The sequence below is a fragment of the Hemitrygon akajei genome, chromosome 7 (assembly GCF_048418815.1).
Source record: "Hemitrygon akajei chromosome 7, sHemAka1.3, whole genome shotgun sequence".
NCBI lineage: Eukaryota > Metazoa > Chordata > Chondrichthyes > Myliobatiformes > Dasyatidae > Hemitrygon > Hemitrygon akajei.
Window position 1 is genome coordinate 27147981 of NC_133130.1, and position 23243 is coordinate 27171223.

General features: G+C 42.5%; 1 protein-coding gene across 1 annotated transcript in view; it reads left to right on the plus strand.

Moving 5' to 3' along the window:
* The window catches only part of LOC140729975 (uncharacterized), a 33119-nt gene extending 10174 nt beyond the window's left edge, over positions 1-22945 (plus strand). The window contains exons 4-7 of the mRNA XM_073050148.1: positions 6165-6269; positions 8659-8763; positions 11143-11247; positions 22809-22945. Coding sequence (XP_072906249.1) covers positions 6165-6269; positions 8659-8763; positions 11143-11247; positions 22809-22815 — 322 coding nt within the window. The 3' untranslated portion in view covers positions 22816-22945. The remainder of the gene's footprint in view (positions 1-6164; positions 6270-8658; positions 8764-11142; positions 11248-22808) is intronic.
* Positions 22946-23243: the final 298 nt, after the last annotated feature.

Consider the following 23243-nt stretch of genomic DNA (forward strand, 5'->3'; position numbering starts at 1 on the left):
CTCCTCACCCATCTTCTGAAAAGAAATCTTTCTATTCTGAATTTGTGCCTTCTGGTCCTAGATTCCCCTACACCCACTCGACGCAAGCCTTATAATATTCAATACGCTTCAGATATATCCGTCACCTCATTCACCTAAACTCCAGCAAACACAGGCCCAGAGTCATCAAACATCCCTCGTATGTTGAACTTTTTGGGCAAGGGCAATACTCACTAGAACGAAGAAGAATGAGAGAGTTCTTATTGAAACTTTGAAAATGATGAAAGGGGTAGATAAGATGGAGGCAGGACTGGTAATGAGAACACCATAAGGGAACATTGCCTCATATTTCAGCATAATAGATTTAGGACAGGGCTGAGGAGAAATGGCTTCTACCAGAGAGAAGAGAGTCAGTGGAGTTCTCTGCCCAGTGTAGCAGTACAGGTTACCTTATTAAATATACAATGCTTAAATTCATCTAGATTTCAGTGGCCATCACAATATATTAATGTGCCAAGTGTTCAGTTGAAGAGTTTCTAACGGAAACTCTTTGGAAACAATAGAGCAAAAGACTATAAGACATAGGAGAAGGGCTATTCGCCCCATGAGTCTGCTCCACCATACCACCATGGCTGAGTTACTCTACTTCTCAACGCATAAGACCATATAACACTATAAGATGTAGGAGCAGAATCAGGCCATTTGGCCCATCGAGTCTGCTCCACCATTCAATCATGGCTGATCCTTTTTTTTCTCCTCCTCAAACCCATTTCTGAGCCTTCTCCCCATAACCTTTGATGACATGTCCAATCAAGATCATATCAATCTCTGACTTAAATACACCCAACGACCAGCCCTCCACAGCTGCACGTGCACGTTCCACAAATTCACCACCCTCCAGCTTAAGTAATTTCTCCGTATCTCTGTTTTAAATGGACGGTCCTCTCTCCTGAGCCTGTGCCCTCTTGTCCTAGACTCTCCCACCATGGGAAACATCCTTACCATATCTACTCTGTCTTGTCCTTTCAACATTCCAAATGTTCTAATGAGATCCCCCCCCCCCATCCTTCTAAATTCCCATGGGTACAGACCCAAAGCCATCAAACATTCCTCTTATGATAACTCTTTCATTCCTGGAATCATGCGTGTGAATCTCCTCTGGACCCTTTCCAAAACCAGCACATCTCTTCTAAGATGAGGGGCCCAAAACTGTACACAATACAATACAACATCTGCTTGTGCTTCACCAATGCCTTATAAACCTCAGCATCACATCCCTGCTCTTGTACGCTAGACCTCTTGACATGAACGCTTATATTGCATTTGCCTTCCTCACCACCGACTCAACCTGCAAGTTAACATTTAGGGGGTTCTGCACAAGGACTCCCAAGTCCCTTTGCATCTCAGATTGTTGGATTTTCTCCCCATTTAGAAAATAGTCCGCACAATTATTTCTACTACCAAAGTGCATGACCATGCATTTTCCAACATTGTATTTCATTTCTCACTTTCTTACCCATTCTCCTAATCTGTCTAAGACCTTCTGCATCCTACTTGTTTCCTCAAAACTACCTGCCCCTCCAACAATCTCTGTATCATCTACAAACTTGGCCAGAAACCATCTATTTCATCATCTAAATCATTTATACTGTATATACATAAAAAGAAGCGGTCCCAACAACGACCGCCGCAGAACACCACTAGTCATTGGCAGCCAGCCAGAAAGGATCCTTTTATTCCCACTCACTGCCTCCTACCAATCAGTCAATGCTCTAACCATGTTAATAATTTCCTGGAATACCATGGGCTGTTAACTTGGTGAGCAGCCTCATGTGTGACACCTTGTCAAAATCCTTCTGGAAGTCCAAATATACAACATCTCCTCTATGTATCCTACTTGTAATCTCCTCAAATAATTCCAACAGGTTTGTCAGGCAGGATTTTTCCTTAAGGAAACCATGCTGACTTTGTCCTTTCTTGTTCTCGATCAGCAAGTACTCCATCATTTTGTCCTTAACAATTGACTCTAACATCTCCCAACCACTGAGTTCAGGCTAACTGGTCTATAATTTCCTTTCTGCTGCCTTCCTCCTTTCTTAAAGAGTGGTATGACATTTGCCATGTTCCAGTCCTCTAGCACCATGCCAGAGTCCAATAATTTTTGAATGATCATTTCTAATGCTCCCACAATCTCTAATGCTACCACTTTCAGAGCCCTAGGGTGCAGTTCATCTGGTCCAATGACTTATGTACTTTCAGGTCTTTCAGCTTTTTGAGCACCTTCTCTCTTGTAATTGTAAGTGCACCCACTTCTCTTCCTTCACGCACTACAACATCTGGCACACTGCTTGTGTCTTCCACAGTAAAGCCTGATGTGAAATGCTCATTTAGTTCATCCGCCATCTCTTTGTCCCCCCCATTTTCTAGTGGTCCTATATCCACTCTCATCTGTCTTTTATTTTTTACATACTTGAAAATGCTTTGATATTATTTGCGAGCTTGCTTTCATATTTCATCTTTTCCCTTATAATGATTCTTTTAGTTGCTCTCTGTAGGTGTTTAAAAACTTTCCAATCCTCTGTCTTCCCACTAATTTTTGCTTTCTGCATGCCCTCTCTTTTGTTTTAACACTAGCTTTGACTTCCCTTGTCAGCCCCGGTTGTCCTATTTTGCCATTTGAGTATTTCTCCATTGTTGGAACACACATGTACTGCACCTTCCTCATTTTTCCCACACGCTATTGCTACTCTGTTGACATCCCTACCAGCAGCTCCTTCCAATTTACTTTCTCCAACTCCTTTGTCATACCACTGTAATTTCCCTCACTCCTTTGAAGTACCGCCACGTCAGACTTTCTCCCGATCAAATTTCAAGTTGTAACCTTTCTCCCTGTAGCCTTTCCTGCCTTTTCAAGTCACAATCTATCAAACCCCACTTTAAATACACCCAATGACTTTACCTCCACAGCCATCTATGACAATTAATTCACCAGCTTGCGGCTAAAGAAATTCCTCCTCACCTTTCTTCTAAAAAGAAATTTTCTCTTCCGAGGTTGTGCCCTCTGGTCTTAGATTCCCCTACACCCGCTCTATCCAGGCCTTTTAATATTCATTAGGCTTCAGATATATCCGCCTCCTCATTCACTTAAACTCCAGCAAGCACAGGCCCAGTGTCATCAAACAGCCCTCGTATGATGACCCTTTTCTGACAGGGGCAATACTCACTGGAACGTAGAAGAATGAGAGGGATCTTATCGAAACATTTAAAATTATGAAAGGGATAGATAAGATGGAGGAAGGACTGGTAATGAGAACACAAGAAGGGGACATTTCCTCATATTTCAAAATAATAAATTTAGGACAGAGCTGAGGAGAAATGGCTTCTACCAGAAAGAAGTGAGTCAATGGAGTTTTCTGCCCAGTGTAGCAGTAAAGGTTACCTTATTAAATATACAGTGCTTAAGACATGCTTTGATAGATTTTCTTATAGCAGGGAAATTGAGGGTTTTGGAAAAAGACAGGTAGGTGTACTGAAACCATGGTCAACTCAGCCATAATCTTATTAAATGTTGAAGCAGCTGTGATGGGCAGATGATCGACTCCTTCTCCTCATCCCTTTGTTCTCTATTATGCTCTGTACAGCCAGATGTTCGATTTCACGTTTTGTCTATGAAACCCATCCAATAAGTGTCGGCCGAGTCTAGTACAGTCAGCATGCTTTCCCAAAATACAGTCAGCAAGATAAGACCATAAGGTGTAGGAGCAGAATAGGTGTCTCATTTGTCCCATTGAGTCTGCTCCTATTGAACACAGGCCCAGAGCCATCAAATGCTCTTCATATGACAAGCCGTTCAATTCTGCAATCACATTTGTGAACCTCATTTGAACGTTCTCCTGTTTCAGCACATCCTTTCAAAGATAAGGAGCTGAAAACTGCTCACAATACTCCAAGTGAGGCCTCGCCAGTGCTTTATAAAGTTTCAATATTACATCCTTGCTTTTATATACGAGTCCTCTTGAAATGAATGCTAAAGTGTGTGTGTGTGTGTGTGTGTGTGTGTGTGTGTGTGTGTGTGTGTGTGTGTGTGTGTGTGTGTGTGTGTGTGTGTGTGTGTGTGTGTGTGTGTGTGTGTGTGTGTGTGTGTTTCCCTATAGGAAACATCCTCTCCATATCCACTCTACCTAGACCTCCCAATATTCAATATATTTCAGTGAGATCCTCACTCATTATTCCAAACTCAGGTGAGTATAGGCCCAGAGCCATCAAACACTCGTATGTTAAACCATCCATTCCCAGAATCATTCTTGTGAACCTCCTCTGAACACTCTCAAATGCCGACACGACTTTTCTGAGTTAAGGGACTCAAAACTACTTACTATACCTCACTCACCGTACTCCAAGCATGTCCTGAGCAATGCTTTATAAAACCTCAGCATCACATCCTTGCTCTTACATTCTTGCCCTCTCAAAAAAAGTGCTAACAGTGCATATGCCTTCCTTACCTCTAACTCAACCTAAAAGTTGACTTTTAGGGAATCCTGCACAAGACTCCAGAAACCCCTTTGCATGACTGACTTTTGAATGTTCTGCCCATTCAGAACATAATCAATGACTTTACTCCTTCCATCAAAGTGCATGGCCATACTCCCCGGACTATATTCCATCTGCCACTTCTTTGCCCGCTCTCCCAATATCTATAAGTCCTTCGGCAATCTCTGCTTCCTCAGCACTACTTGCCCCTCCACCTTCTGCAAACTTGGCCACAATACCGTCAATTCTGTCATCCAAACATTCACATCAAATGTGAAAAAAGTGGTTCCAAAACTGACCTGGCAGAACACCACTAGTCAGCAGCAGTCAACGAGAAAGGGTCCCCTTTATTCTCACTTTTAGACTCCCACCAGTCAGTTGTCTTCAATACATCTAGTACATTTCCTGTAATACCATGGGCTCTTTTCTTTCCTCGTGTGTCAACTTGTCAAAGTTCTTTTAATAATACAAGTAAACAACATCCACTGATTCTCCTTGGTCTATTTGTCTGTTATTTCCTCAAAGAACTTCAACAGTTTTGTCAAGCAAGAATTCCCCTTCAGAAAACTTGCTCACCATGGCCTATTTTATCACGTGCCTCAAGTACTTGGAAACTTCACCCTTAATAAAGGACTGTAACAATATTCTCAACCACTGAGATCAGACTAACTGGCCTATAGTTTCATTTCTTCTGCCTCTCTCCCTTCTTGAAGAGTGGAGTCAGGTTTGCAATTGTCCAGTCATCCAGAACAATTCCAGAATCTAGTGATTCTTGAAAGATCATTACTAATGCCTCAACAATCTGTTCTGCTGCCTTGTTTAGAACCCTGGGGTGTAGTCCATCTGGTCCAGGTGATTTATGTACCTTCAGACCTTTCATCTTCCCAAGCATCTGCTCCATTGCAATAGGAACAATGTCTGCCTTCTGACACTCAAGAATTTCTAACATACTGCTGGAAAATCAAAATCAGTGCAGACTGACACAAAATAGTTTGTTCCTCTGCCATTTCTTTGTCCCCCATTACTACCTCTCCACCATCATTTTCCAGTGGTCTGATTTCCATTCTGGCCTCTCTTTTGCTCTTTTTATATTTGAAAAATCTTTTCATATCCTCTGTTATATTATTGGCTACCTTCCCTTCATATTTTATCTTTTCTCTCTTTTTATCTTTTTAGTTGCCTTCTGTTGATTTATATAAGCTTCCCAATCCTCTAATTTCACACTAATTTTTGCTGCATTACACTCTCTCTTTTGCTTATATGTGGTCTTTGAATTCCCTTGTCAGCCATGATTGCTTCATCTCCCCTTCAGAATATTTCTTCATCTATGCAATGTATCTATCCTGCACATTCCAAATTGTCTCTAGAAACTCCAGCCATTGTTATTCTGCTATCATCCCTGCTAGTATCCCCTTTCAACCAACTTTGGCCAGATCCTCTCTTGTACATCTGGAATTCCCTTCATTTTATTGTAATACTGATACATTTGAATTTATCTTCTCCCTCTAATTGCAGGGTGAATTCTATCATGTTATGATCATTGCCTCCTAAGTGTTCCTTTCCCTTAAACCCCCTAATCTAACTTGATTCATTACGTAACACCTAATCCAGAATCACCAAGTTCTATTAATTTATATCTTTGTTCCTTCCAATAGAGCAACGCGACAGATTGATATCACTGACACCGGTGAGCTCAACAAATCTCTCAGCAGTGAAGCTGGCAAAAGATACCTCGCAAAGCGAAGAGAGGGAATGAATAGGTAAGAGGTTGCAGGGCAGGGTTCAGGGGGTGTGGTGGTATTGCTGGTTACATATACAGTAGAGCAAAAGACTATAAGATACTGTATTGGAGAAGAATTAGGCTATTCACCTCATCGAGTTTGCTCTGCCATATTACCATGGCTGATTTTTTATAACTCTCAACCCCATTTTCCTTCCCTATTCCTGTAACTTTTGAATCTCTTCCTAATCAAGAACCTATCAACCTACGCTTTAAATATACCCAGTGACATGACCTCTATAGCCATCTGTGGCAATTAATTCAGCAGCCCATGGCTAAAGAAATTCCACCTCACCTTTGTTCTAATAGGAAATCCTTCTATTCTGAGGTTGTGCCCTCTGGTCCTAGACTCCCCCACTTCCACTCTAACTAGGCCTTTCAATATTCAAAAGGTTTCAATGATATCTGTCTCCTCATTCTCCTAAACTTCAGCAAGTATAGGCCCAGAGATAAAGGAGCAGAAAAAGGCCATTTGGCCCATCAAGTCTGCTCCTGTCGAATACAGACCCAGAGCCATCAAATGCTCTTCATATGATAATCCTGGAACCATATTTCTGAGAAACACACATAAAATGCTGGAGGAACTCAGCAGGCCAGGCAGCATGAATGGAAAAAAGTACAGTCGACGTTTCAAGCCGAAAACCTTCAGCAGGACTGGAGAATAAAAGCTGAGGAGTAGATTTGAAAGGTGGAGGAGGGGAGAGAGAACCACCTGGTGATAGATGAAACTTGGAGGGGGAAGGGATGAAGCAAAGAGCTGGGAAGTCGATTGGGAAAGAGACAGAAGACCATGGAAGAAAGAAGATAGGTGGGGAGGAGCACCAGAGGGAGGCGATGGGTGGGCAAAGAGATAGAATGAGAGGGGGACAAGGGGATGGGAAATGTTGAAGGGTGGGGGGTGTAGAGGCCTTACTGGAAGTTTGGAGAATCGATGTTGAAGCCATCTGGTTGGAGGCTACCCCAACGGAATATAAGGTGTTGTTCCTCTAACCTAAGTGTGACCTTATCCCGACAGTGGAGGAGGGCATGGATGGACATATCGGAATAGGAATGGGTGAACACTGGGAAGTCCCGCTTCTTTTGGCGGAAGGAGCGGAGATGCTCAATGAAATGGTCTCCCAATCTACGCTGGGTCTCACAGATGTACAGGAGGCCACACCGGGAGCACCAAACACAGTAAATGACCCCAACAGACTCACAGGTGAGGTGTCAACTCACCTGAAAGGACTATTCAGGGCCCTGGCTGGTAGTGAGGGAAGTGGTGATTTTCCCTTCAGAAAACATGCTCACCATGGCCTATTTTATCACGTGCCTCAAGTACTTGGAAACTTCACCCTTAATAAAGGACTGTAACAATATTCTCAACCACTGAGATCAGACTAACTGGCCTATAGTTTCATTTCTTCTGCCTCTCTCCCTTCTTGAAGAGTGGAGTCAGGTTTGCAATTGTCCAGTCATCCAGAACAATTCCAGAATCTAGTGATTCTTGAAAGATCATTACTAATGCCTCAACAATCTGTTCTGCTGCCTTGTTTAGAACCCTGGGGTGTAGTCCATCTGGTCCAGGTGATTTATGTACCTTCAGACCTTTCATCTTCCCAAGCATCTGCTCCATTGCAATAGGAACAGTGTCTGCCTTCTGACACTCATGAATTTCTAACATACTGCTGGAAAATCAAAATCAGTGCAGACTGACACAAAATAGTTTGTTCCTCTGCCATTTCTTTGTCCCCCATTACTACCTCTCCACCATCATTTTCCAGTGGTCTGATTTCCATTCTGGCCTCTCTTTTGCTCTTTTTATATTTGAAAAATCTTTTCATATCCTCTGTTATATTATTGGCTACCTTCCCTTCATATTTTATCTTTTCTCTCCTTATGGCTTTTTAGTTGCCTTCTGTTGATTTATATAAGCTTCCCAATCCTCTAATTTCACACTAATTTTTGCTGCATTACACTCTCTCTTTTGCTTATATGTGGTCTTTGAATTCCCTTGTCAGCCATGATTGCTTCATCTCCCCTTCAGAATATTTCTTCATCTATGCAATGTATCTATCCTGCACATTCCAAATTGTCTCCAGAAACTCCAGCCATTGTTATTCTGCTATCATCCCTGCTAGTATCCCCTTTCAACCAACTTTGGCCAGATCCTCTCTTGTACATCTGGAATTCCCTTCATTTTATTGTAATACTGATACATATGAATTTATCTTCTCCCTCTAATTGCAGGGTGAATTCTATCATGTTATGATCATTGCCTCCTAAGTGTTCCTTTCCCTTAAACCCCCTAATCTAACTTGATTCATTACGTAACACCTAATCCAGAATCACCAAGTTCTATTAATTTATATCTTTGTTCCTTCCAATAGAGCAACGCGACAGATTGATATCACTGACACCGGTGAGCTCAACAAATCTCTCAGCAGTGAAGCTGGCAAAAGATACCTCGCAAAGCGAAGAGAGGGAATGAATAGGTAAGAGGTTGCAGGGCAGGGTTCAGGGGGTGTGGTGGTATTGCTGGTTACATATACAGTAGAGCAAAAGACTATAAGATACTGTATTGGAGAAGAATTAGGCTATTCACCTCATCGAGTTTGTTCTGCCATATTACCATGGCTGATTTTTTATAACTCTCAACCCCATTTTCCTTCCCTATTCCTGTAACTTTTGAATCTCTTCCTAATCAAGAACCTACGCTTTAAATATACCCAGTGACATGACCTCTATAGCCATCTGTGGCAATTAATTCAGCAGCCCATGGCTAAAGAAATTCCACCTCACCTTTGTTCTAATAGGAAATCCTTCTATTCTGAGGTTGTGCCCTCTGGTCCTAGACTCCTCCACTTCCACTCTAACTAGGCCTTTCAATATTCAAAAGGTTTCAATGATATCTGTCTCCTCATTCTCCTAAACTTCAGCAAGTATAGGCCCAGAGATAAAGGAGCAGAAAAAGGCCATTTGGCCCATCAAGTCTGCTCCTGTCGAATACAGACCCAGAGCCATCAAATGCTCTTCATATGATAATCCTGGAACCATATTTCTGAGAAACACACATAAAATGCTGGAGGAACTCAGCAGGCCAGGCAGCATGAATGGAAAAAAGTACAATCGACGTTTCAAGCCGAAAACCTTCAGCAGGACTGGAGAATAAAAGCTGAGGAGTAGATTTGAAAGGTGGAGGAGGGGAGCGAGAACCACCTGGTGATAGATGAAACTTGGAGGGGGAAGGGATGAAGCAAAGAGCTGGGAAGTCGATTGGGAAAGAGACAGAAGACCATGGAAGAAAGAAGATAGGTGGGGAGGAGCACCAGAGGGAAGCGATGGGTGGGCAAAGAAAACATGAGAGGGGGACAAGGGGATGGGAAATGTTGAAGGGTGGGGGGTGTAGAGGCCTTACTGGAAGTTTGGAGAATCGATGTTGAAGCCATCTGGTTGGAGGCTACCCCAACGGAATATAAGGTGTTGTTCCTCTAACCTAAGTGTGGCCTTATCCCGACAGTGGAGGAGGGCATGGATGGACATATCGGAATAGGAATGGGTGAACACTGGGAAGTCCCGCTTCTTTTGGCGGAAGGAGCGGAGATGCTCAATGAAATGGTCTCCCAATCTACGCTGGGTCTCACAGATGTACAGGAGGCCACACCGGGAGCACCAAACACAGTAAATGACCCCAACAGACTCACAGGTGAGGTGTCAACTCACCTGAAAGGACTATTCAGGGCCCTGGCTGGTAGTGAGGGAAGTGGTGATTTTCCCTTCAGAAAACATGCTCACCATGGCCTATTTTATCACGTGCCTCAAGTACTTGGAAACTTCACCCTTAATAAAGGACTGTAACAATATTCTCAACCACTGAGATCAGACTAACTGGCCTATAGTTTCATTTCTTCTGCCTCTCTCCCTTCTTGAAGAGTGGAGTCAGGTTTGCAATTGTCCAGTCATCCAGAACAATTCCAGAATCTAGTGATTCTTGAAAGATCATTACTAATGCCTCAACAATCTGTTCTGCTGCCTTGTTTAGAACCCTGGGGTGTAGTCCATCTGGTCCAGGTGATTTATGTACCTTCAGACCTTTCATCTTCCCAAGCATCTGCTCCATTGCAATAGGAACAGTGTCTGCCTTCTGACACTCATGAATTTCTAACATACTGCTGGAAAATCAAAATCAGTGCAGACTGACACAAAATAGTTTGTTCCTCTGCCATTTCTTTGTCCCCCATTACTACCTCTCCACCATCATTTTCCAGTGGTCTGATTTCCATTCTGGCCTCTCTTTTGCTCTTTTTATATTTGAAAAATCTTTTCATATCCTCTGTTATATTATTGGCTACCTTCCCTTCATATTTTATCTTTTCTCTCCTTATGGCTTTTTAGTTGCCTTCTGTTGATTTATATAAGCTTCCCAATCCTCTAATTTCACACTAATTTTTGCTGCATTACACTCTCTCTTTTGCTTATATGTGGTCTTTGAATTCCCTTGTCAGCCATGATTGCTTCATCTCCCCTTCAGAATATTTCTTCATCTATGCAATGTATCTATCCTGCACATTCCAAATTGTCTCCAGAAACTCCAGCCATTGTTATTCTGCTATCATCCCTGCTAGTATCCCCTTTCAACCAACTTTGGCCAGATCCTCTCTTGTACATCTGGAATTCCCTTCATTTTATTGTAATACTGATACATATGAATTTATCTTCTCCCTCTAATTGCAGGGTGAATTCTATCATGTTATGATCATTGCCTCCTAAGTGTTCCTTTCCCTTAAACCCCCTAATCTAACTTGATTCATTACGTAACACCTAATCCAGAATCACCAAGTTCTATTAATTTATATCTTTGTTCCTTCCAATAGAGCAACGCGACAGATTGATATCACTGACACCGGTGAGCTCAACAAATCTCTCAGCAGTGAAGCTGGCAAAAGATACCTCGCAAAGCGAAGAGAGGGAATGAATAGGTAAGAGGTTGCAGGGCAGGGTTCAGGGGGTGTGGTGGTATTGCTGGTTACATATACAGTAGAGCAAAAGACTATAAGATACTGTATTGGAGAAGAATTAGGCTATTCACCTCATCGAGTTTGCTCTGCCATATTACCATGGCTGATTTTTTATAACTCTCAACCCCATTTTCCTTCCCTATTCCTGTAACTTTTGAATCTCTTCCTAATCAAGAACCTACGCTTTAAATATACCCAGTGACATGACCTCTATAGCCATCTGTGGCAATTAATTCAGCAGCCCATGGCTAAAGAAATTCCACCTCACCTTTGTTCTAATAGGAAATCCTTCTATTCTGAGGTTGTGCCCTCTGGTCCTAGACTCCTCCACTTCCACTCTAACTAGGCCTTTCAATATTCAAAAGGTTTCAATGATATCTGTCTCCTCATTCTCCTAAACTTCAGCAAGTATAGGCCCAGAGATAAAGGAGCAGAAAAAGGCCATTTGGCCCATCAAGTCTGCTCCTGTCGAATACAGACCCAGAGCCATCAAATGCTCTTCATATGATAATCCTGGAACCATATTTCTGAGAAACACACATAAAATGCTGGAGGAACTCAGCAGGCCAGGCAGCATGAATGGAAAAAAGTACAATCGACGTTTCAAGCCGAAAACCTTCATCAGGACTGGAGAATAAAAGCTGAGGAGTAGATTTGAAAGGTGGAGGAGGGGAGCGAGAACCACCTGGTGATAGATGAAACTTGGAGGGGGAAGGGATGAAGCAAAGAGCTGGGAAGTCGATTGGGAAAGAGACAGAAGACCATGGAAGAAAGAAGATAGGTGGGGAGGAGCACCAGAGGGAGGCGATGGGTGGGCAAAGAGATAGCATGAGAGGGGGACAAGGGGATGGGAAATGTTGAAGGGTGGGGGGTGTAGAGGCATTACTGGAAGTTTGGAGAATCAATGTTGAAGCCATCTGGTTGGAGGCTACCCCAACGGAATATAAGGTGTTGTTCCTCTAACCTAAGTGTGGCCTTATCCCGACAGTGGAGGAGGGCATGGATGGACATATCGGAATGGGAATGGGTGAACACTGGGAAGTCCCGCTTCTTTTGGCGGAAGGAGCGGAGATGGTCAGTGAAATGGTCTCCCAATCTACTTTGTTCTCACCGATGTACAGGAGGTCACACCGGGAGCCCCAAACACAGTAAATGACCCCAACAGATTCACAGGTGAAGTGTCACCTCACCTGGAAGGACTGTTCAGGGCCCTGGCTGGTAGCGAGGGAGGTGGTGTAGGGGCAGGTGTAGTAGTTGTTCCACTTGCAAGGATAAGTGACAGGAGGGCGATCAATGGGGAGGGACGAATAGACAAGGGAGTTGAGTAGGGAGAGATCCCTGTGGAAAGCAGAAAGTGGAGGGGCGGGGAGTGAAAGATGTTTTTGGTGGTGGAATCCAGTTGAAGGTGGCGGGCTTTTCGGACAATTATGTGCCGGATGCGGAGGCTGGTGGGGTGGTAGGTGAGGACAAGAGGAACCCTAACCCTGGTAGCATGACGGGAGGATCGGGCAAGAGCAGTTGTGCGTAAAATGGAAGAGATGCAGCTGAGGGCAGCATTGATGGTAGAGGAAGGGGAAAAGGGGGACATTCACGTTTTAGAATGAAAAGCCTCATCCTGAGTGCAGAAAAGGTGGAGATGGAGGAATTGAGAGAAGGGGATGGCATTCTTACCAGTAGCAGGATGGGACGAGGTGTAGTCTAGGTAGCTGTGAAAGCCCATTGGTTTATAATAGACATTGGTGGATAAGCTATCTCCAGAGATAGAGACAGTGAGATTGAGAAAGCGAAGGGAAGTGTTGGAAATGGACCAGGTGAATTTGAGAGCCAGGTGGAAGTTGGAGGCAAAGTGGATGAAATCAACGAGTTCAGCACGGGTGCAGGAAGCAGCACCAATGCAGTCGTTGATGTAGCATAGGAAAAGTGTGGGACGGTCACCAGGGTAGGTTTGCAACATAGATTGTTCCACCTAGCCAACAGATAGGCAGGCATAGCTAGGACCCATGCGAGTGCCCATGGCTACCCCTTTTCTTTGAAGAAAGTGTGAGGACCCAAAGGATAAATCATTTCGAGTGAGGACAAGTTTTATTAGCTGGAGGAGAGGGGTGGTGGAGGAGAACTGGTTGTGTCTGGTGTCCAGAAAGAAACGGAAAGCTTTGAGGCCTTCCTGGTGGGAAGGCTATAAGATATAAGATATATCTCTTATATATATAAGATATAGGATAACACTATTAAGATATAGCAGCAGTATTAGGTCATTTGGCCCATCGAGTCTACTCTGCCATTCAATCATGGCTGATCCTTTTTTTCTCCGACTCAAACCTGTTTTCTAGCCTTCTCCCCATAGGCTTTGATGCCATGTGCAATCAAGAGCATATCAATCTCTGCTTTAAACACACCCAACGACCTGAGCTCCGCAGCTGCATGTGGCAACACACTCCACCAATTCACCATGCTCTGGCTAAAGCAGTTTCTCTGTATCTCTGTTTTGAATGGACTATCCTCTATCCTGAGACTGTGCCCTTCTGTCCTAGACTCTCCCACCATAGGAAATATCCTTTCCACATCTACTCTGTCTAGTCCTTTCAACATCCGAAAGCTTTTAATGAGATCCTCCCTCATCCTCCTAAATTCCAGTGAGTACAGACCCACAGTCATCAAACATTCTTCGTATGATAACCCTTTCATTCCAGGAATCATCCTTGAGAACCTCCTCTGGACCATTTCCAAGGCCAGCACATCTCTTCTAAGATGAGGAGCCCAACACTATACAAAATACTCAAGGTGCGGCCTCACCAATGACTTCCAAACCTCAGCAACACATCCCTGCTCTTGTATGCTCGACCTCTTGAAATGAATGCTAACATTGCATTTGCCCTCCTCACCACCACCTCAACCTGCAAGTTAACTTTCAGGGTGTTCTTCACAAGGACTCCCAAGTCCCTTTGCATCTCAGAGCTTTGGATATTCTCCCTGTTTAGAAAATAGTCAGCACAATTATTTCTACTATGAAAGTGCATGACCATGCATTTTCCAACATTATATTTCATTTGCCACATTTTTGCCCATTCTTCTAATCTGTCCAAGACCTTCTGTTTCCTCAATACTACCTGCTCCTCCACCAATCATCGTATCATCTGCAAACTTGGCAACAAATCCATCTGTTTCATCATCTAAATCATTTATATATAGCATAAAAAGTAGTGGTCCCAATAATGACCCCTGCGGAACATCACTAGTCACTTGAAGACAACCAGAAAGGATCCTTTTATTCCTACTCGCTGCCTCCTTCCAATCAGCCAATGCTCTAACCATGTTGGTAACTTTCTTATAATACCATGGGCTCTTAATTTAGTAAGCAGCCTCATGTGTGGCACCTTGTCAAAGGCATTCTGAAGGTCCAAATATACAACATCCACTGCATCCCCTTTATCTATTCTAATTGTAATCTCCTCAAAAAATTGCAACAGGTTTGGCAGGCAGGATTTTTGCTGAAGGAAACCGTGTTGACTTTGTCCTATCTTGTTTGTGTCACCAAGTACTCCATCACCTTGTCCTCAACAATTGATTCTAACATCTTCCCAACCACTGAGGTCACGCTAACTGGTCTATAATTACCTTTCTGCTGCCTTCCTCCTTTCTTAAAGAGGAAAGGAGACATTTGCATTTTTCTGGTCCTCTGGCACCATGCCAGAGTCCAATGATTTTTGAAAGATCATTTCCGATGCTGCCACAATCTCTAAAGCTACCTCTTTCAGAACCCTAGGCTATAGTTCATCTGGTCCAATGATTTATGTACTTTTAGGTCTTTCAACTTTTTAAGCACCTTCTCCCTTGTAATTGTAAGTGCACCAATTTCTCTTCCTTCACACACTACAACATCTGGCGCAGTGCTTGTGTCTTCCACAGTGAAAAATGATGCAGAATGCTCATTTAGTTCATCTGTCATGTCTTTGTCCCCCATCATTATTTCTCCTGCCTCATTTTCTAGTAATCCTATATCCACCTCCACTTTAAATGTACCCATTGACTTGGCCTTCACAACCATTTAACTTGATTCATCACCCTCGAGAAGTTCTTTCTCATCTCTCTTCTCGGGATGTCATTGTATTCTGCGGCTGTGCCCTTTGGTCCCAGGACCCCCTGCTGTAGGAAACATCCTGTTCATGTCCATTCTATCTACAATATAAGATCTTCTTCAATAAGATTATATCCCTCCCTTCCACTCTCTCATTATTCCAATTAGTGCAGACCCAGAGCCATCAAACGCTTCTCATAATTCAACCTCCCAGTCACGGAATCACTCTCCTGAAACTCCTCTGGAGTCTCCCTAATGCCAGAACGTCCTTTCTTCTACCAACAACAGCCAGGCCATTGAATTCCTTTTTTGTTCGTTGCAGTATAGCAAAGCGAACCTCTGATGCCCTCTTCGCCAATCAGCTCAGCAGCATACTCAGTGTGGAAGCTGCAATGGATTATCTGAAAAATCTAGAGAACAAAAGAACCGAGTAAGAGGTGGCAGGGCAGGGCTTGGGGAGCAAGATGATATAGCTGGTTACATGTACAACAGAGCAAAAGACGTTAAGACATCAGAGAAGAGTGAAGCTATTCACCCCATCAAATCTGCTCCACTATACCACCATGGCTAAGTTAACCTACCTCTCAACCCCATTCTCTCTGTAACCTTTCAAGCCCTTACTAGTCACAATCTATCAAACTCCACTTTAAATACAACCAATGACTTTACTTCCACAGCCTCTGTAACAAATAATTCACCAGCTTGTGGCTAAAGAAATTCCTCCTCACCCATCTTCTGAAAAGAAATCTTTCTATTCTGAGTTTGTGCTTTCTGGTCCTAGATTCCCCTACACCCACTCGACGCAAGCCTTATAATATTCAATACGCTTCAGGTATATCCGTCACCTCATTCACCTAAACTCCAGCAAACACAGGCCCAGAGTCATCAAACATCCCTCGTATGTTGAACTTTTTGGGCAAGGGCAATACTCACTAGAATGTAAAAGAATGAGAGGGTTCTTAACGAAACTTTGAAAATGATGAAATGGGTAGATAAGATGGAGGCAGGACTGGGAATGAGAACACCATAAGGGAATATTGCCTCATATTTCAGCATAATAGATTTAGGACAAAGCTGAGGATAAATGGCTTCTACCAGAGAGAAGAGAGTCAGTGGAGTTCTCTGCCCAGTGTAGCAGTACAGGTTACCTTATTAAATATACAGTGCTTAAATTCATCTAGATTTCGGAGACCATCGCAATATATTAACATGGGAAGTGAGCAGTTGAAGAGTTTCTAATGCAATGCCTATTGAGTTTCATGACATACTCACTATTTTGTCAGGTATCATGTAATGGAATGGTTAACCTCTGTTGCTGGTTGATCCACCAACTTCTTTCCACAGTTACTTGCTGATCCATGTTCTAGTATGTGGAGTCGTGTACAAGACCATAAGACCATAGACATTGGAGCACATCTGGGAGATTTAGCCCATCAGGTTTATTTTGACATTCTATCATGACTGAATTATTATCCCTCTCAACTCAATTCTCCTGTCTTCTCCCTGTAATCTTTGATGCCCTTATAAACAAAACCCTATCAACCTCCACTTTAAATTTGCCCAATGACTTCACCTCCACAACCATCTCTGGCAATTAATTCCACAGATTCATCACCCTCAAGCTAAAGAAAATCTTCCTCATCTCTCTTCTCGGGACTTTTAGCAGTAAAGTTTACCTTATTAAATATACAGTGCTTAAGTTCATCTTGATTTCACTGGCCTTCACAATATATTAATGTTCCCAGTGTTCAGTTGAAGAGTTTCTAATGGAAACACTTTGGAAACAATAGAGCAAAAGACTATAAGACATAGGAGAAGAAAGGCTATTTGCCCCATGAGTCTGTTCCACCATACCACCATGGCTGAGTTACTCTACCACTCAACACAGAAGACCATAACAAGATAAGACATAGACGCACTTAGGTTGGAGGAACAAAACCTTATATTCCATTTGGGTGGCCTCCGGCCCGATGACACGAAGATAGGTTGAGGGGCAGTAATGTCTCTACCCCCCCTTCACCATTTCCCATCTCCTTGCCCACTCATAGCCTGCCTCTGGAGCTCCTCCCCCTTCTTCTTCTTTCTTCCATGGCCTTCTGTCTCTTTCATCAATCAACTTCCTAGCTCTTTGTTTCAACCCCCCCTCCATGTTTCACCTATTGTCTGGCGTTTCTCTCTCCCTTCCCCCCACCTTTCAAATCTACACCTCAGTTTTTTTTCTGCAGTCCTGCCGAAGGGTCTCAGCCTGAAACGTCGACTGCCCTTTTTCCCATAGATGCTGCCTGGCCTGCTGAGTTCCTCCAGCATTATGTGTGTGTTGCTTGGATTTCCAGCATCTGCAGATTTTCTCCTGTTTATGATCATATTTGTGAACCTGTTTTGAACCGTCTCCTGTTTCAGCACATCCTTTCGAAGAGAGGGGGCCCAAAATTGCTCACAATACTCCAAGTGAGGCCACATCAGTGCTTTGTAAAGTCTCAACATTACATCCTTGCTTTTTATATACTGGTCCTCTTGAAATGAATGCAAACATCACATTTGTTTTCCTCACCACAGACTCAACCTGCCTGTAGGGAATCCTGAACAAGGACACTCAAGTCCCTTTGCACCTCATATTTTTGTATTTTCTCTCCACTTAGAAAATTGTTAACCCTTTGATTATTTCTACCAAACTGTATAAGCATGACCATATTCTTCCTGACATTCTATTCCATCTGCCACTTCATTGCCTATTGACCTAATCTGTTTAAGTCCTTTTGTAGCCTGTCTACTTCTTCAAAACTACCTGTCCCTCAACCTATCTTTGTATCATCTGAAAACTTTGCAACAAAGCCAGCAATCCCATTGTTTAAATCATTGACATATAATGTAAAAAGAATAAGTCCCAACACAGATCCCTGTGGAAAACAGCTAGTCACCAGCAGCCAACCAGAAAAGCCTTCCTTCATTCCCACACCTTGACTCCTGCCAATTAGACACTGTTGTATCCATACTAGAATCTTTCCTGTAATACCTCGGGCTCAAACCTTGTTAAGCAGCCCCATATATGGCAGCTTGTCAAAGGGCTTCTGAAAATCCAAGTACACAACATCAGCCAATTCTCCTTTCTCTATCCTGCTTGCAATTTCTTCAAAGAATTCCAACCAATTTGTCAGGCAAGGTTTTCCTTGAGGAAACCATGCTGATTATGGCCCATTTTAACATCTGCCTCCAAGTACCACATCCTTAAACAATCCACTCCAACATCTTCCCAACCATTGAGGTCAGACTAACTGGCCTATAATTTCCTTTCTTCTGCCTCTCTCCCTTCTTGAATTGTGGAATCACATTCGCAATTTTCACTCTTCTGAAAACATGTCGGAATCTAGTGATTCTTGAAAGATCATTACTAATGCCTCCATAATCTCTTCATTCACCCCTTTCAGAACCCTGGGGTGTACACCATCTAGTTCAGGTGACTTATCTACCTTTGGATCTTTCAACTTCCCTAGAACCTGCTCCCTAGTTATAGTAAATTCACACACTTCATAACCCCTCACACCTGGAAATTCTGCCATACTACATTGAAGACTGATGCCAAGTAATTATCATCAGCCATTTCATTGCCCCCTGTTACTGTCTCTTCAGCATTGTTCAATACCCTCACTCATCTTCTTTTTCACTCTATGTATCTGAAGAAACCTTTTAGTATCTTCTTTAATGTTATTGATTGGCTTACCTTCATATTCTATCTTAACCTTCTTAATGACTGCATAGTTGCCCCTTCTGTTGGTTTTTAAATGCCTCCCAGTGCTCTAAATTCCCAGAAATGTTTGCTCTATTATATACCCTCTCTTTGGTTTTTATGTGTAGGGATAGGTAGTGCTGAGGAAGCAATGTGATTACAACAGAACTTCAACAAATTGGAAGAATTAGCAAAAAAGTGGCAGATGGAACACAGTATTGGGAAGTATATGATAATACATTTTGGTAAAAGGAACAACAGTGCAGACTATTATCTAACTGGGGAGAAAGTTCAAACATCAGAAGTGCAGAGGGACTTAGGAGTTCTCGTGCAAGACTCCCAGAAGGTTAATTTACAGGTTGAGTCTGTGGTAAAAAAGGCAAACGCAATGTTGGCATTCATTTTACGGGGAATAGAATATAAAAGGAAGCAGATAATGCTGAGCCTTTGTAAGACTCTAGTCAGGCCATGCTTGGAGTATTGTCAATGGTTTTGGGCCCCATATCGCAGAAAGGATGTGTTGTCAATGGAGGGAATCCAGAGGATAATTCTGGGAATGAAAGGGGTATTTGGCAGCTTTGGGCCTGTACTCATCGAAATTTAGAAGAATGCAGGGGATCTCATTTAAGCCTTCCAAATGTTGAAAGGACTAGATAGGGTGGATGTGCTGAGGATGTTTCCAAGACTGGATGTATCCAGAACTAGAGGGCATAGCCTCAAAGGAGGAATTTTCTTTAGATAACGAGAAGTAAATCTGTGGACTGCTCTGCCATAGACTATGGTGGAAACCAAGTTTCTTCATAATGTTAGGCGGAAATATAGTTGTGGCAATACTTTCAAACTAGAGTTTCCCTAGTTATTGAATCTGAATCAGGTTTATCATCACCCACATATGTCGTGAAATTTCTTGTTTTTCAGCAGCAGGACAGTGCAACTTGTGAAATATGCTATAAATTACCATAAGATATATTTATACATATAAAATTAAATATATAGTGCAAATGAGAACAAAAATACTTTGGATTAAATGTTCATGAGCTCATTGTCCATGAGGAAACATGATGTGGAGGGGAAGAAGCTGTTCCTAAAATGTTGAGTGTGTGTCTTCAGACTCCTGTACCTTCTCCTTGATGATAACAATGATGTGGCAGTTCAATCCACACTCTCATTACCTTCTGGGTGAAGAGGTTTCATGTCATGTTCCCCTTAATCATTTCACCTTTCACCCTTCACCCATGACCTCACTTTCTGATCTCTCTCAACTCCTGTGGAATAAGCCTGCTCGCATTTACTCTCCCTACACCCTTCATAATTTTGTATCCCTCTATCAAATCTCCCATCAATCTTCTACATTCTAGGGAATAAAGTTCTAATCTATTCAAGCTTTCCCTTAAAAATCAGATCCTCAGGTACCAACAACATCCTTATAAATCTCCTCTGTACTCTTTCAATCTGCTTGATAATTTTTCCTGTAGGTAGGTGACTAATTTCCACACTATACTCCAACTTAGGACTCACTAATGTCTTATAAAACTTCAGCATTACTTCCCAACTCCTATACTCAATTCTTTGATTTATGAAGGCCAATGTACCAAAAGTAATCATCATGACCCTATCTATCCGCAATGCCAGTTTCAAGAAATTATGCATCTGTATTCATTGAAGCTCAGTGCCTTGCCGTTCAGAATAAGATCTTTGCATTTAAATTAGGTTTGAACTACTGTAAACTGAATCATCTCTGAAATTAGCAGTTCCAGAAGAAAACACTAGAGGGCAATAAGGAACAGGAACTAAACAGTGAACTTGCCTGCAATACCCACACACCAGAATGGATTTAAAAGAAGAGAATTCCTGTATTTGGTAAATGGGTTTATCATCTGCCTGACAGTCTCTGGAAACCAAGTTCACTCCTCTGCCATGCTAGACAGCTATAAGGTCAAACTAAAGAATTCACTCTCTAAGCAGTGAGCTCCTTTCAATAGCACTGTGAGTCACAGTTAGGGATAGAATATCTGCTGCATGACCTGTCATTCCCCCTTACAGCAGCTCTTTCCTACGAATGTAGAGCCTTTCAGTCCCTGTGAAATGGACCAGTGCACATCTTGGCATCGAGCTGGAGTGCATGACTTTTGAAAACAACTCAAATACTTCACTTTGGCACGGTCCCATTGGAATTTGATAGAAATATAGTTGTGGCAATACTTTCAAACTAGAGTTTCCCTAGTTATTGAATCTGAATCAGGTTTATCATCACCCACATATGTCGTGAAATTTCTTGTTTTTCAGCAGCAGGACAGTGCAACTTGTGAAATATGCTATAAATTACCATAAGATATATTTATACATATAAAATTAAATATATAGTGCAAATGAGAACAAAAATACTTTGGATTAAATGTTCATGAGCTCATTGTCCATGAGGAAACATGATGTGGAGGGGAAGAAGCTGTTCCTAAAATGTTGAGTGTGTGTCTTCAGACTCATGTACCTTCTCCTTGATGATAACAATGAGAAAAGGGCATGTCCTGGGTGATGGGGCTCCTTAATGATGGATGCTGCCTTTTTGAGGCATAGTCTTTTGAAGATGGCCTCGATGCTGGGAGGCTGAAGTGCCCACGGTGGAGCAGGCTGTGTTTGCAACTTCCTGTAGCTTTTTCCAATCCTGTGCAGTGGCCCTTCCATACCAGACAGTGATGCAGTGAGTTAGAATGTTCTCCACAATACTTCTGTAAAAATGTGCTCGAGTCTTTACTGACACAGCAGATCTCCTCAAACTTATAATGAAATATAGCTGCTGTCGTGCCCTTTTCATCATTGCATCAGTCTGTTGGACTCTGGATAGATCTGAACTGTTGACACCCAGGAACCTTTCCCAGGACTGACACCTTACTAAGTGCGTACCCTAGAATCCCCTTCCTTAACTCTACAATCACCTTCAACCAATTATTGAAAAGTTGCTAATAGCCAGGACCAAGCATTTTATAGTTACACATTCCACTAATTAAAGTCTGCCATCCCAAATAATACCCCAAAAGAGAAATGCTGGGGAGGTTTCAATGTGTCCCGTACTTGTAATAGTTTCACCACATCTGTTTGAGTTGTCCTGGATGAAAACAGCTACAGACGGTTTGTGATGAGGGTTTGAGGGGAACAATTTTTCTGTTACACGCTTCCTGTTAAAAGAGGCTGGAACATTTCTGACAGTAAATAGCTTCAGTTAATAAAAGAACTACATGGACTAATGCCTTATATTCTTGCTTTAAGCAGAACTGCTGAAGACTGTCTTAGTTACCTCCTGAACTGAAAAACTATACGCAGCCTTTTCAACAACTGATCTCATGTTTAAGCCAATCTGTTTAAAACTCCAAACCAACATGTTGTACAGTGACACACACACAAAATGCTGGTGGAACACAGCAGGCCAGGCAGCATCTATAGGGAGAAGCGCTGTCGACGTTTCGGGCTGAGACCCTTCGTCCTGACGGTCTCGGCCCGAAACGTCGACAGCGCTTCTCCCTATAGATGCTGCCTGGCCTGCTGTGTTCTACCAGCATTTTGTGTGTGTTGTTGTTTGAATTTCCAGCATCTGCAGATTTCCTCGTATGTTGTACAGTGAATTTTTTGGTAGTTTGTCATAAATGAGAGTCACTGTTTACACAATGTAAATAACATCCTTTTGCTTTTCTCTCTCTCTCTCTCTCTCTCTATATATATATATGTTAGCTTTTGACTGAGATATCCTCTGTAATGCTACACATCCCTGATGAAGGGTCTCGGCCCGAAAAGTCGACAGTGTTTCTCCCTATAGATGCTGCCAGCCTGCTGTGTTCCACCAGCATTTTGTGTGTGTTGCATCCCTATTATCCTTCTGCTAATAAATGAATTGAAAGCAACATGTGAAGACTGCATTTTATTCATTGTAAAATGTTCTTATTGTGTTTAACAATCTTAAAGAAATAACCTCTTTCTTTTAAACTGCATTACATAGATTCACCGCTCTCTAGCTAACTAAATTCCTCTTCATCTCTGTTCTAAAAGGATACCCCTCGATTTGCAGGTCATGTTTTTAATTCTCCCACCAAAGGAAAGATCCTCTCCACATCCGCTCTATTAAGTCCTTTCAACATTCGATAGATTTGAATTAGGTCAACCCTCATT